Source organism: Malus sylvestris, chromosome 11 (genome assembly GCF_916048215.2).
Source record: "Malus sylvestris chromosome 11, drMalSylv7.2, whole genome shotgun sequence".
NCBI classification, from domain to species: Eukaryota; Viridiplantae; Streptophyta; class Magnoliopsida; order Rosales; family Rosaceae; genus Malus; species Malus sylvestris.
The window spans coordinates 28,541,217-28,554,443 of record NC_062270.1 but is presented as its reverse complement, the minus strand read 5'-3'; the positions used below and the strand labels follow the sequence as shown (position 1 = coordinate 28,554,443).

At 39.6% G+C, this 13,227-nt stretch overlaps 3 protein-coding genes across 3 annotated transcripts; 2 read left to right on the top strand and 1 right to left on the bottom strand.

Moving 5' to 3' along the window:
- The first annotated feature begins 2,908 nt into the window (after window positions 1-2,908).
- LOC126588780 (protein ANTAGONIST OF LIKE HETEROCHROMATIN PROTEIN 1-like) lies at window positions 2,909-4,677 on the top strand. The gene is made up of 4 exons (XM_050253891.1): window positions 2,909-2,936; window positions 3,072-3,583; window positions 3,678-3,903; window positions 3,999-4,677. Exons 2-4 carry the CDS (start codon window positions 3,074-3,076, stop codon window positions 4,454-4,456), a joined length of 1,194 nt encoding a protein of 397 aa, XP_050109848.1. The 5' UTR covers window positions 2,909-2,936; window positions 3,072-3,073; the 3' UTR covers window positions 4,457-4,677.
- Window positions 4,678-8,140: 3,463 nt separating this feature from the next.
- On the top strand, window positions 8,141-9,302 carry LOC126590357 (NDR1/HIN1-like protein 10). Its single transcript, XM_050255831.1, has 3 exons — window positions 8,141-8,217; window positions 8,304-8,405; window positions 8,516-9,302. Exons 1-3 carry the CDS (start codon window positions 8,141-8,143, stop codon window positions 8,967-8,969), a joined length of 633 nt encoding a protein of 210 aa, XP_050111788.1. The 3' UTR covers window positions 8,970-9,302.
- A 2,356-nt stretch (window positions 9,303-11,658) lies between these two features.
- On the bottom strand, window positions 11,659-12,766 carry LOC126588784 (protein ENHANCED DOWNY MILDEW 2-like). Its single transcript, XM_050253895.1, has 4 exons — window positions 12,575-12,766; window positions 12,372-12,490; window positions 12,119-12,182; window positions 11,659-12,035 (listed from the first exon to the last, which is right to left on the bottom strand). The coding sequence occupies exons 1-4, from the start codon at window positions 12,686-12,688 to the stop codon at window positions 11,883-11,885; spliced, it is 450 nt and encodes a 149-aa protein (XP_050109852.1). The 5' UTR covers window positions 12,689-12,766; the 3' UTR covers window positions 11,659-11,882.
- Between the last annotated feature and the right edge of the window lie 461 nt (window positions 12,767-13,227).

Sequence of the window (13,227 nt, the reverse complement as noted above, 5' to 3'; positions counted from 1 at the left end):
CACCTCCGGACTCGTAAGACCTCTTGCACTCCTGCGCTCCTGCGAGAGAGAACCTCGCTCAACCTCGATCCTCGCCGTGCTCCCTCCTTGCCCTGCTCCCTCATCTTCGTCCTCCTCATCCTCATCTCTGCGTCCTGCTCGCCCTCAACTCCATCCTGCTCGCCCTCATCTGGTAAACTTCGAATCCGACATTATTTCTTCGATTTTTTTTTGCAGATCGTGATATTACTGGGCTTTATTTGATTTAGGTGTTTTGGGTTTGATAAATTTTCAATTATAGACCTCTGCACTTGAACAAATTAGGGTTTTGATTTTTAGGGTCAAATTGAGATTAGAATTTTCAATCATAGCTTGCCGTTGCTCTGGGCTTCGATTGATGGTTGATACATGCTTTTTAAGTTTGTATATCTTTTGATTCTGGTTTTCTAGGGTCTGTAGCTTTTAGATTTTAATTTCTTAACTAGTCAATTGTTGATTTGGATTATAAGTTACAAAACATTGTTGAGTTATTACAAAACATTGTTGAGTTATTTGATTTAGGTGTGTGTACAGTGTGTGTGTGTGCAGTGTGTGTGTGAATGAGTGTGTATGCAGTGTGTGTGTGTGTGCAGTGTGTGTGTGAATGAGTGTGTATGCAGTGTGTGTGTGAATGAGTGTGTATGCAGTGTGTGTGTGCAGTGTGTGTGTGTGTGTGTGTGTGTGTGTGTGTGTGTGTGTGAGGGTAAGAGTGTGTTGCACTCTGTCCCCGTGTGTGTGTGTGTGTGACTGTGTTTGTGTGTGAGTGTGAGTGTAAGTGTGAGTGTGAGTGAGTGTGAGTGTGAGTGTGAGTGTGTGTGCAGTGTGTGTGTGTGTGTATGCAGTGTGTGTGTGTTAGTGTGTTGCATTCTGTCCCCGTGTGTGTGTGTGTGTGACTGTGTTTGTGGGTGAGTGTGAGTGTAAGTGTGAGTGTGAGTGTGTGTGAGTGTGAGTGTGTGTGCAGTGTGTGTGTATGCAGTGTGTGTGTGAATGAGTGTGTATGCAGTGTGTGTGTGAATGAGTGTGTATGCAGTGTGTGTGTGTGTATGCAGTATGTGTGTGCAGTGTGTGTGTGTGCAGTGTGTGTGTGTGTGAGTGTGTATGCAGTGTGTGTGTGTGTGCAGTGTGTGTGTGAATGAGTGTGTATGCAGTGTGTGTGTGTGTATGCAGTATGTGTGTGCAGTGTGTGTGTGTGAGTGTGTATGCAGTGTGTGTGTGTGTATGTATGCAGTATGTATGCAGTGTGTGTGTATGTATGCAGTGTGTGTGTGTATGTATGCAGTGTGTGTGTGTGTGTATGCAGTGTGTGTGTGTATGCAGTATGTGTGTGCAGTGTGTGTGTGTGAGTGTGTATGCAATGTGTGTGTGTGTATGTATGCAGTATGTATGCAGTGTGTGTGTATGTATGCAGTGTGTGTGTGTGTGTGTATGCAGTGTGTGTGTGTGTGTGCAGTGTGTGTGTGTGTGCAGTGTGTGTGTATGAGTGTGTATGCAGTGTGTGTGTGTGTGTGCAGTGTGTGTATGCAGTGTGTGTGTGTGAATGAGTGTGTATGCAGTGTGTGTGTGAATGAGTGTGTATGCAGTGTGTGTGTGTATGCAGTATGTGTGTGCAGTGTGTGTGTGTGAGTGTGTATGCGCTGTGTGTGTGTGTATGTATGCAGTATGTATGCAGTGTGTGTGTATGTATGCAGTGTGTGTGTGAATGAGTGTGTATGCAGTGTGTGTGTGAATGAGTGTGTATGCAGTGTGTGTGTGTATGCAGTATGTGTGTGCAGTGTGTGTGTGTGAATGTGTATGCAGTGTGTGTGTGTGTATGTATGCAGTATGTATGCAGTGTGTGTGTATGTATGCAGTGTGTGTGTGTGTGCAGTGTATGTGTGTGTGTGCAGTGTGTGTGAGTGTGTATGCAGTGTGTGTGTGTGTGTATGCAGTGTGTGTGTGTGTATGCAGTGTGTGTGTGTATGCAGTGTGTGTGTGTGTGCAGTGTGTGTGTGTATGCAGTGTATGTGTGTGTATGTGTGTGTGTGTGTGTGTGAGTATAAAAACAGAGTGTGTGTGTGTGAGGGTAAGAGTGTGTTGCACTCTGTCCCCATGTGTGTGTGTGTGTGTGACTGTGTTTGTGTGTGAGTGTGAGTGTAAGTGTGAGTGTGAGTGTGTGTGAGTGTGTGTGCAGTGTGTGTGTGTATGCAGTGTGTGTGTGTGTGTGTGTGTGTGTGTGTGTATGCAGTATGTGTGCAGTGTGTGTGTATGTGTGAGTGTGAGTGAGTGTGAGTGTGAGTGTGTGTGCAGTGTGTGTGTGTGTATGCAGTGTGTGTGTGTTAGTGTGTTGCATTCTGTCCCCGTGTGTGTGTGTGTGTGACTATGTTTGTGGGTGAGTGTGAGTGTAAGTGTGAGTGTGAGTGTGTGTGAGTGGAAGTGTGTGTGCAGTGTGTGTGTGTGTGTGTATGTATGCAGTATGTGTGCAGTGTGTGTGTGTGTATGTGTGAGTGTGAGTGAGTGTGAGTGTGTGTGTATGCAGTGTGTGTGTGTGTGTGTGTGCAGTGTGTGTGTGAGTGTGTATGCAGTGTGTGTGTGTGTATGCAGTGTGTGTGTGTGTGTGCAGTGTGTGTGTGTATGCAGTGTGTGTGTGTGTGTGTGTGTATGTATGTATGCAGGGTGTGTGTGAGTCTTTGTCAGTGTGTGAGAGTGTGTATGTCCGTGTGTGTGTTAGTGTGAGTGTGAGTGTGAGTATGTATGTGTATTTTGCACATTTGTCCATGAGTGTGTGTGTATGTACTTGGTTTATAACCATGATATTACAATGTGAATGTTTTGTATTGTGTGGGGTTGATGCTGAATTGCAATTTTTTATGGTTGTTGGTTGTAGAGAAGAGGAGGATAAACAGAAGGCTAAGGCTAAGGCTAAGGCTACTGCATTACAGGTGTCCTTTAATTTCCCTCTTCACATGCAATGCCTAGCAATGATAGCAATCCTCATACTAGTGTTCTTAGACACATGTTTATAGATGTTTATAGATGTCCTTAATTTGTTTTTTGTTTTTTTTTTGTTTGGATAGATATGGATCGAAGGAAGCTTTTATTGATCTTATTGTTAGAGATGTCTTATTTGGAGACAATTTGTATTTGTACGATTCTTGTGGTGATGATGCTACGTGGCAAACAGAGACATGTTGAACGACCCACATTGACTAACCGTTCACTTATTAGACGAGAGATTAGTTTGTGTTATCTGAATGGTATAATAGGGAATACTGATACTGAATGTGTCAACGAATTGAGAATGGATAGAATGACTTTTGGCATATTATGCGACTTACTTCGTCAAGATGGGAGGGTAAAAACTGATGGTTTGGTGTCTGTAGAGGAACAGGTGTGTATGACTTTACAAATATTAGCACATCATACTAAGAATCGTAGTGTTGGCGGTAGATTTTATAGGTCGGGAGAGACTATAAGTAGGTATTTCAATAGCGTATTGCAAGGAATTTTGCGATTACAAGGTATCCTACTAAAAGTCCCCCAGCCTGTGCCTATTGATTCTACAGATCCTAGGTGGCGATGTTTTAAGGTATGATGAGAATTTTTTTTCATTTTCCCTAAGCTTTAACTCTTCATTCCCTTTGTATAAATTAACAACAACTTTTTTATTTTTTATTTTTAAGAATTGCTTGGGAGCATTGGATGGAACACACATTGATGTGCATGTACCTGAAATTGACAAACCAAGATACCGAACAAGAAAGGGTCGAGTCGCAACTAATGTGTTAGGTGTGTGTTCAGGAGATATGCAGTTCATATATGTGTTTCCGGGGTGGGAGGGTTCCGCATCAAACTCTAGAGTGCTACATGATGCAATTAGAAGGCCTAATGGTTTTAAGGTACCAGCGGGTAAGACTATTACTTAGTCTCAACTTTGTAAGTTAGGTTTAGTTCTGTTTGTCAACTACAAAACACTAATAAGGTCTGTTTTTTTTTTTCATTAGGTTATTATTACCTTGTAGATGGTGGTTATACAAATGGTGAAGGATTCCTTGCACCCTATAGAGGAATACCTTATCATTTATCTGAATGGGAGGGACGAACACCTTCTAATAAGGAAGAATATTTTAACATGAAGCATTCTAAGGCAAGGAATGTAATTGAACGCTGTTTTGGCTTGCTAAAAGGAAGGTGGTCGATACTAAGGAGTCCATCTTTCTATCCGATAAGGACACAAGGTCGAATAATTACCGCTTGTTGCCTACTACACAATCTTATTAGGCAAGAGATGTCTGTAGATCCAATGGAGAATTTGCCAATAATAGAAGATGGACAAAATACAGAAGAAGGTGAATATGTTGGTAGTGTTCAAACATCGGACCAGTGGACTGCAATGAGGAATGATATGGCTCAGGAAATGTATAATGAGTGGAGAGCAATTAGGAACCAGCAACCGAACTAGCTATATGTGTTAATGATAACATTTTATTTTAGTATTCCCTTTTATCATGCATTTGTTAGATATTAGCACAATGATTGGATGGTATGCAAATTAATTGGATATTATGCAAGTTGATTGGATATTATGCAAGTTGATTGGATATTATGCAAGTTGATTGGATATTATGCAAATTGATTATTTGTATGGTATTTTCCTTCATTAAAATATTTTTTGTTTAGGTATGGATAACGAAATTTTTTTGAATGCTACTCAAGAGCCAAAAGGAAGAAGGCGTAAATGGGAAGCATTTGAGGAAGAAGTATTACTAGGAGTTCTTGAGGATTTTGTTGCTCGGAAGCAACGGTGTGACACCGGTGCTTTCAAACAAGGTACTTTGGTTGAAATAGCAAAAGCTGTCAATGTTTTATGTCCTCATTCAAATATAAAGGCAAATCCACATATTGAGTCCAAGTTGAAGAAATGGAAAAAAACATATAGTATGGTCGTTGACATGATAAACACAAGTGGATTTGCATGGAATGATGTCAAAAAGTGCGTTGAAGTTGACAGTGATGACGCATGGCAAACTTATGTGCAGGTTCATATCCTATTTTATTTATGCATTAGTTATATTATTGCTGCTATATTTGTTACGCATGCTAAATTTTAGTTTTGCTGTGTTGATATAATCTTAGAGAAATAAAGAAGCCGATGGATGGAGAAGCAAACCTTTTCCACTGTTTGATAGATTTGCATATATATTTGGAAAAGATCGGGCTACGGGTAATGTAGCCGAAACCCCTGCTCAAATGGTGGAGGAACAAAGTCATGATCATGTTGGTGAAAGTGATTGGAGGTGAAAATTTTGTTTCTTCAATGAACCAACAAAGCCAACAAAGCACCCCATCTGAAAATAGCCAAAGAAAGAGGAAAAGAGCTGTGGGAAGTTCAAGTGATGGAACCGAGGCAATTATCAGTGGACTGAAAGATTTTTATGTTGAAAGTGGGAAGAGCATGCAAATGGTAACTGAAGCTTTAGTTCAAGGTACTGCAGATCATACTGACATAGCTAATGAACTTGAAGCAATGGGTCTCTCTCCTATGGATCAAATTGATGCATTGTCTCTTATTTTGGATAAACCAAAAAATGTGGGAGTGTTCAGGGCAATCAAACCGGAACTCAAGAAAGTGTTCGTCCAAAGGCTTTTAAGTGACAACGCAAGCGGATGAGGATTTTGGCTAATGTTAACATGGATGTATTTTATTAACGTTAACATGGATGTATTTTATTAATCATACAATCTTATGTTATGACTTATAACTTAGCTTTGCACTAGTATTTTGGCTTATGTTAACTAGCCATTTTGTAAATTATGGAGATCTATTTTGGCTAATGTTAACTAATGTTAACTAGGATTTTCTAAATTATGGAGATCTTATGTACTTGTATTTGTTGAAGTTGCATGTATTGGCCACTATTATTTTTCTTCTGTTGGGTGATAGAGTTTAAATCAAGCTACATTTGCAAATTAAACCCAATTCTATTAGCAGGTAATAGAAACAAAACAATTGTCAATTTTTTTTAAGATTCATAATATACATGGCAAAAATATGCTCCAATTAACCCATATCATGAGATTTGTAGCATTACTCTATTACACAATGGCAAAAATTTGTAGTCCTAGTCTAAGCAAACACAAATCTGGTGAACAATACTGTTTTTCTTATCCTGCTTCTTAGTCCGAGACTGCACCAAACGCTTCACTAAGTTAGTCCAGCTTAGTCCAGTCTAAGCCAGTCCAGCTTAGTCCCGGCAGCTAGTCCAGTCCGAGACAGTCCAGCGCAACAAACGCACCAAAAGGTCTGGGAGAAACTCTCCTAAATAAAACAAACTCCTAAACAATTAATGACACAAACTAGGAAAGAATCCTTCTTGGCTTGGGAAACACGTCATCTGTCTTGCATGCCAGTTTTGGGATCGATTTTATCTTCTGGAAAGTTCTGTAAAAATATAGGAAACGTAACTTTATCTCTTATCTTTCCAAGCATATATCGCATGCCACTAGGAAAAATCGGGAAAGCCTTCAAATATTCATTCTCCCACAGCTGCACAGTTCTGACGGGAAAACAACTTCCGCATGATTGATTTGTAAAACTGGAAATCGGGAAAGCCTTCAAATATTCATTCTCCCACAACTGCGCAGTTCTGACGGGAAAACAACTTCCGCGGGATTGATTTGTAAAACTGGAATGAATGGCTCTATGGAAAATATGAAATTCGGACACAACAATCTTCAGCCTCTTAGCTTCCTTTTTCAATTGGCCTTGCATCAAAATTCCTCCGGAAAGTCGAATTATCACCAAAAACGTTCTAAGTGTGCAGTATGGCTGAAACTGAGAAAAAGAAAGTAATAAGGCTCTTTTATAATCAATTCCTTAACAAAACTTAAGGATAATTAATATGAAAGTATGATAAATAATGCACCTAAGTCTAAGCCGGCCCTTTTGTTGGAATTTCTTATGGTAAAGTTGAGTGCAAGGTTGTGGTTGAGAATGTTGTTTCTGGCGGCAACGAAATCAAATTGGGTGAGAGATGCGTCAGTGATGGTGATCTTGGGCTCATTGGGATGGACGAATACCCAGATTAAGGAGTAGGAGGAAAAGGCTGTTACGCCGAGGATGGCGAGGATGGCGAGGATGGCAAGGATGACAGGAACGCAGCTGCAGTAGTCACGCCATGGACGAGGCATAGTGTACTATGTTGAACTAATGCAAACATACGTATAAAGTTTAAAACACACAAGGGTTTAAGGGAAAGTTTTGGCTTTGTCTTATGAACAAGTGATGATACTGCAGTTCTCCGTACGCGTGAGAAGAGTACTCTTTCATACAATTCTGATTTATAAGCTAAGGCATTTATATAGCCTTCAAATTAACCCTAATTCAAGTAGGAAAGCATATAGGATAAAGGGACAGTAATACTATTACGACCGGGAAAAGGAAGCTATATACTCAATCCTTGTGGAAGAAGAGTTAGAACTACGGTTTAATGGTATTCATCTTAATCTGAATGTCGGCAATGACGAATTCACAACTGATTTATCTTCCCATCCCATTCTGCATTGGTATAAATATACTGTTGCATAAAAAATCCTTAGTGATGAAAGAATGCACATAATAAATTACCTAAAAAACTGAAAAATGGGGAGTACTGATTCAAACATGTGAGAGCTCGTTTGGATGTGCTTTTAAAATGACTGAAAGCGCTTTTGGTGAAAATGTTTTTGGAATCAATCCTTAGTAAAAATGCAAGTAAATTCTGAAAAAGTACTTAAAGTGCTTCCTGGAAGAAGCACATGGTGCTTCTTGCAAAAAGCACTGTAAGTGTTTTTGGAACCAAAAAACATTTTCTCTAAAAGCGCTTTCAGTCATTTTAAAAGCACATCCAAACGAGCTCTTACATGTTTGAATCAGTACTCCCCCTTTTTCAGGTTTTTAGGTAATTCTTTTTCCACAAGTTTGAATCGGTTGTGAATTCGTCATTCCTGACAATTAGGCTAAGAGAAATACCATTAGACCGTAGTACTAACTCTTTTTCCACGAGAATTTAGTATATAGCTTCCTTTCTTGGTCGTAATAGTATTACTTTCCCTTTATCCTATGTGCTTTCCTATTTGAATTAGGGTTAATTTGAAGGCTATATAAATGCCTTGGCTTACAAATCACAATTGTATGAAAGAGTACTCTTCTCAGGCGTACGGAGAACTCCAGCTTCATTACTTGTTCGTAAGACAAAGCCAAAACTTTCCCTTAAACCCTTGTGTGTTTTAAACTTTATACGTACGTTTGCATTAATTCCACATTGTAGTACACGATGCCTCGTTCACGGCGTGACTACTGCAGCTGCCTTAGTGTCATCCTCAACATCCTCACCATCCTCGCCATCCTCGCCATCCTCGCCTTCCTCGGGGTAATAGCCTTTTCCTTCTACTCCTTAATCTGGTTATGTGTCCTTCCCAATGAGCCCAAAATCACCATCACTGACGTATCTCTCACCCAATTTGATTTCGCTGCCGGCAGAAACAACATTCTCAACTACAACCTTGCACTCAACTTTACCATCAGAAATTCCAACAAAAGGGCTGGCATAGACTACCGTGGCATCCAAGTCATTGGCAAATACAGAAACAAGAAGTTTTTTGTTGCAAGTTTGAGTTCGACACCTTTTTACCAAGACCACAAGAACACCACCGTTGTGCCTGTAGTTCTTCAAGGGCAGCAGTGGGTTAAGTTTCGAAAACATGACGTTTCTAAGTTTAACTTGGAGACTGCGGCCGGTGTTTACAACATTCGTGTAGAGTTTCGTCTTCGGATCAGATACAAACGCGTCAGGATATTGAAGAAAATTACGGACTCACCGAAGATCTATTGCAAGCAAGTGAAGGTTCCATTGAGTGGTTATAATGAAACATCTGCAGGGGGTTTCAAATTCAACCCTACCAAGTGCAAGAATGTTCCAATGAAAAAAAGGTGAAAGAAAGATTGTTGAGTAATGAGTATATTGTGGCATGCAAATTGGAGGTTCCTGTGAATTCGAACGGAAAGTCTTGTTAACATTTTAGAGTGCCTAGTTCAAATTAAAGGCTTAGTTTTATATGTTTATTTTGTGTTTTTTTTTTAATCTCTTTGAGCTTTTGTTCTTTTGTTCTTCTGCTCTTTTGTTCTATTCTGTAATCTACGGTTTGGGTAGTGATAGGGAGATCAAATTTTTTAAATCAAATAATGTGGTTGTAAATTATTGGATTATTAATTAAGTGTCAGTTAATGTGTTTATCTCTTATTGGTGACACATCATTTGATTTGCAAATTTGATTTAAAGATTTGGTCTCCCTAACATTATCCACTCACTCATTGCTGATGGTACCACACTAATAAAACAACAACATCAAGAAACCTTTGGAATGTTCTCTTATTAACAATAGCGTCAATTACTTTAAGGTTTACCGATGAGTTTTTGTTGATCCAGCCAAAAGCTACAATGGATCCTTCTTGACACATTGTTTTCAAATGAAAATAATATTGTAAATCTTATTTCTCCGTATGCATATTTTCTTGGCTTTGCGTCCTTAGTTTTGGATTTTTTTTAAAAAAAATTACGATATTTTATTTATTGATAAAAATGCATTACAATTACATATTATGAAGAACTCGGCCCCCAAAAGGATCCTTGCAAACTAGATCTAAAAATATTACAATAAAGCATCACTACTCGCAAAGCAATGAGTAGACTCCAAGCATTGTCCGAGCTCATCGAGAACCGCATGATTACTTAGATCTATAAAACTATTAAATTTCGTGTTACAACGAGATCATGTGAGAACAAAATCTCAAACCAAAAATTGCGATAGAGAGTACGATGCCCATGGGTCTATTGCACCACCTAATCACCTCCATCGAAAACTGTGCTTGCTATTTCCATGGCTGCCTCTTCTTACTTGGAGGCATGCTCGGAGCAAAGGGTCATGCGGGTGTGACGGACCCAAGCGCCGGGGCTTCTCCCTCTTGGTCTCCTCCGGTGCAGGGAGTGGTGAAGGTGAACGTGGATGCCAGCAGTTGGAAGCGGGTGAATGAGTGTTGCCATATTGGGGTCGTGCTCCGTGACTCTTCCTCTCGTTGCTTGGCAGTGCGAAGGGAGGTCGTGGCCCCTAGTGCGTTAGTGGCTGAAGCAAGGGGTGTTTTGGAGGGATGTGTGATGGCTAAGCAGATGGGGCTTCTCGAGTATTGTGATGGAGTCGGACTCGAAGGAGATTATCTCTCGGCTAAATGGAAGTATTGACCAAGGAAATTGGGAGGTCTTCCCGACCTAGTGGGAGATTCACAGGGAAGGTGAGGGCTTCAATTCGTGTGCCTGGTCTTGGGTACCAAGATCAGCCAATGGAGCGGCGGATTATGTGGCTTTGCATGCTGGTGCAGAGATGTGCGACTTAGTCTGGGTTCGACTCCCATTTTCGTTTGTACGTTTTATGAACAAGGATGGTCTACCTTGCCCTCCAACTTAGCTTTTGTTTGATGCAAGTTAAGGGTGACACGAATGGTTCTTCGTGTCATAGCTTTTCCTTTAGTCTTGTTTTCATGTATGTAGTTGTTTGCCCTTTGTGGCTTTCTGTACTTCTCTTTGGCTTCGGCGCTGGTTAATGATATTTTCTAGTTCTTCAAAAAAAAAAAAAATCATTGCCATGACCCTAGAACACCAAATGAAGTAAATTCAGCAAATCAAACAACTCCACCTTTCACACATAAATCCAAAAGATCCGAAAGAGGTAGCACATCAAAACGAAAGTTAAAAACAAGCACTCTCCTATGGAGAGCAAACAAACTAGCAAACTCTCCTACAAAGAGAAATCAAACCAAACTCCAAGACAATTCTTCAAAATTATTAAATAGAAACAAAATAAAAGAATAAAATCATGTTATCGATCCACATTCCGGACATCGGAAAGCTATATCGCTGCACCTGCTAATGTCGTACTAACTAAACTCAATCTCAACGCAAATTGACATTTTCCATGGCTTTCTGCTTCAACCTTATATCGAAGGTGATAACTGGATTCAAAACCTTGTGTTAACTGTGTGCGTGAGTCAAAAGACAAAGGTTATCAAGCTGACTACAATGTTTCACGGCAATAATTCAACACCAAAAAATGTAAACGGAAAGTGAGAGGAAAGAGACGAAGAATGATTGTCAAGAAGATTGTCGCCGACTCCAAAGCTAAAGGTTGTAGTTGGTGGCAAAGAATTTTTCGTTTGGTTTTTCTCTGACGGCTAGTTTTGGATCCTTTTAATAGTCAACTCTCCCACACCCATCCTCAATAACGGCTCTAATAAGATATAAGTCCATTTACACTCATTTATTAGATTTAGATATACTATGCTTGGATGAGAGAAATAAAATTCGAACCTTGACAAAAATCTGAATTTATAAATTGACATGCACTAATTCTCTTGTTTAGATTCATAAATACAAAAATTTAGAATTTTTCGCGTGGAAGAAAAACTTACAATTTGAGACCTCCAATTCCAAAGTTTAAATTGCTTGTAAATAGGTATCATTCCCAAACTTCTGTGAGTGAGTTTAAAATAACAAATTCCGTATTCAAATTCTATTATTATTTTAGGTTAACCAAACAAGAAAATTCACAAATTCTATAAAATAAAATTCCGCATATCAATTTTTGTGATTTTAAAATTCTTTAATAATCTTAAATTTACTAATCAAACGAGAGTGTTCGAGAACTAATAAAAATCATCTAAGTATTAATCGTACTTGGTTCTATTGTGCTTTCTCATGATTTCTCAACCTCTGATCCTAATTCGGGTCATAAACATATCTTCCTGGAACTACAAATCTACATGCGCTTTTGCTCAGATAACCTCTTCCATCCTCATCCTATCTTCCAAAGGAGTGGCCGTGCTTTTGAGCTATGGCCTTGTGCTCAGCAGCTCGATCACGACGACTCCAAAGATAAAGCGGCGGCGATATCAAATTCCACTGATCGATTTGTTTGTTATCCACGTCAACCGATCCAGGAAGATAAAATGACTGCACAGAGACAAGAGCCACCATGACACTGAGATTCTAACATACAAACTCAGGAAACTGAGATTCTAATATATTAGCTTTACCTTCCCAGATAATAACCGATCATCCTCCCAAATCAGCTCATAGGGTGATTTCTTTCTATCCAACCTGGTGGACGGCTTACATGAGGAACATAATAACAAATTTGGGTCGAATATAATGAAAGGCAAGAAGTATGCGTGTCCATGCACATTCCCGTGTGCATGGACATTCCCCAGACACCCAATGAGGGTGCATTTGTGTGTTTGTGAGTAAGCGAGATCAGAGAGACAGACAATGAGGGTGCATGCATACTACCTTTGTGTTTCTGGTGGAACAATAAGAATGAGGAGCTTTGGCTCAAATTCAAGAGCCTTGTCAATGAACTTGTTCGCCAAAGCTGCTTTGACTCCAAAAGGAGGGTTCAGTCCAATGATCTGCTCAAGAAGCAAATATAAGGAAATAGTGAGGTTTCGTACCCAGACATCTTGTTATTTAAAAAACGAAGCCTCGATTTTTACCAATGGCCCCCCTTTCTGTAACTCCTCTCTTTTGACAGTCATCCAATCCTTCTTCTCAAAATTAAAATCGTTCTGCCAAATCAGAATGTACATCAAAACAAGAATTTCCAACATTTTTTGTTTTTGTTTTTTAGCATTTAAATCAGCACATGCATATAATCCCTAAATAAGTACATTCGCCCATGAGCGGTAGGTCTCGGGTTCGAGACTTGGGAGCAGCCTCTCCATAAATAGGGGTAAGGCTAGCCGACATTCACATCTCCCAGACCCTGTGTAAAACGGGAACCTTGTGAACTGGGTACGACCTTTATGCATATAATGCTCTACAAACCAACCTATATAAGAGAACATAAGAAGAGGCAAATAACCACAATAAAAATAAACATTTTAAAATAACTTTATTAAGCACAAATGACGCTGATCGGAATCAAGAACCAGGTATAGAAATCAAGTGTGGGTTGTCCAAATTTCATTTCTGCTATGCCCAAGACCCATTAAAACCCAAAACTTCAATACAGTAGGGATTCAAACGGGCAGCAAACGACTGTAAGTACTCGCAAATCTGTAAGAAACAATTTCAATACAGTAGGTCCCCCTTGTAAAGATTACTCAAGAGCTTCAGAAATTAAGAAAAAACAACAAAAATAGCCGAA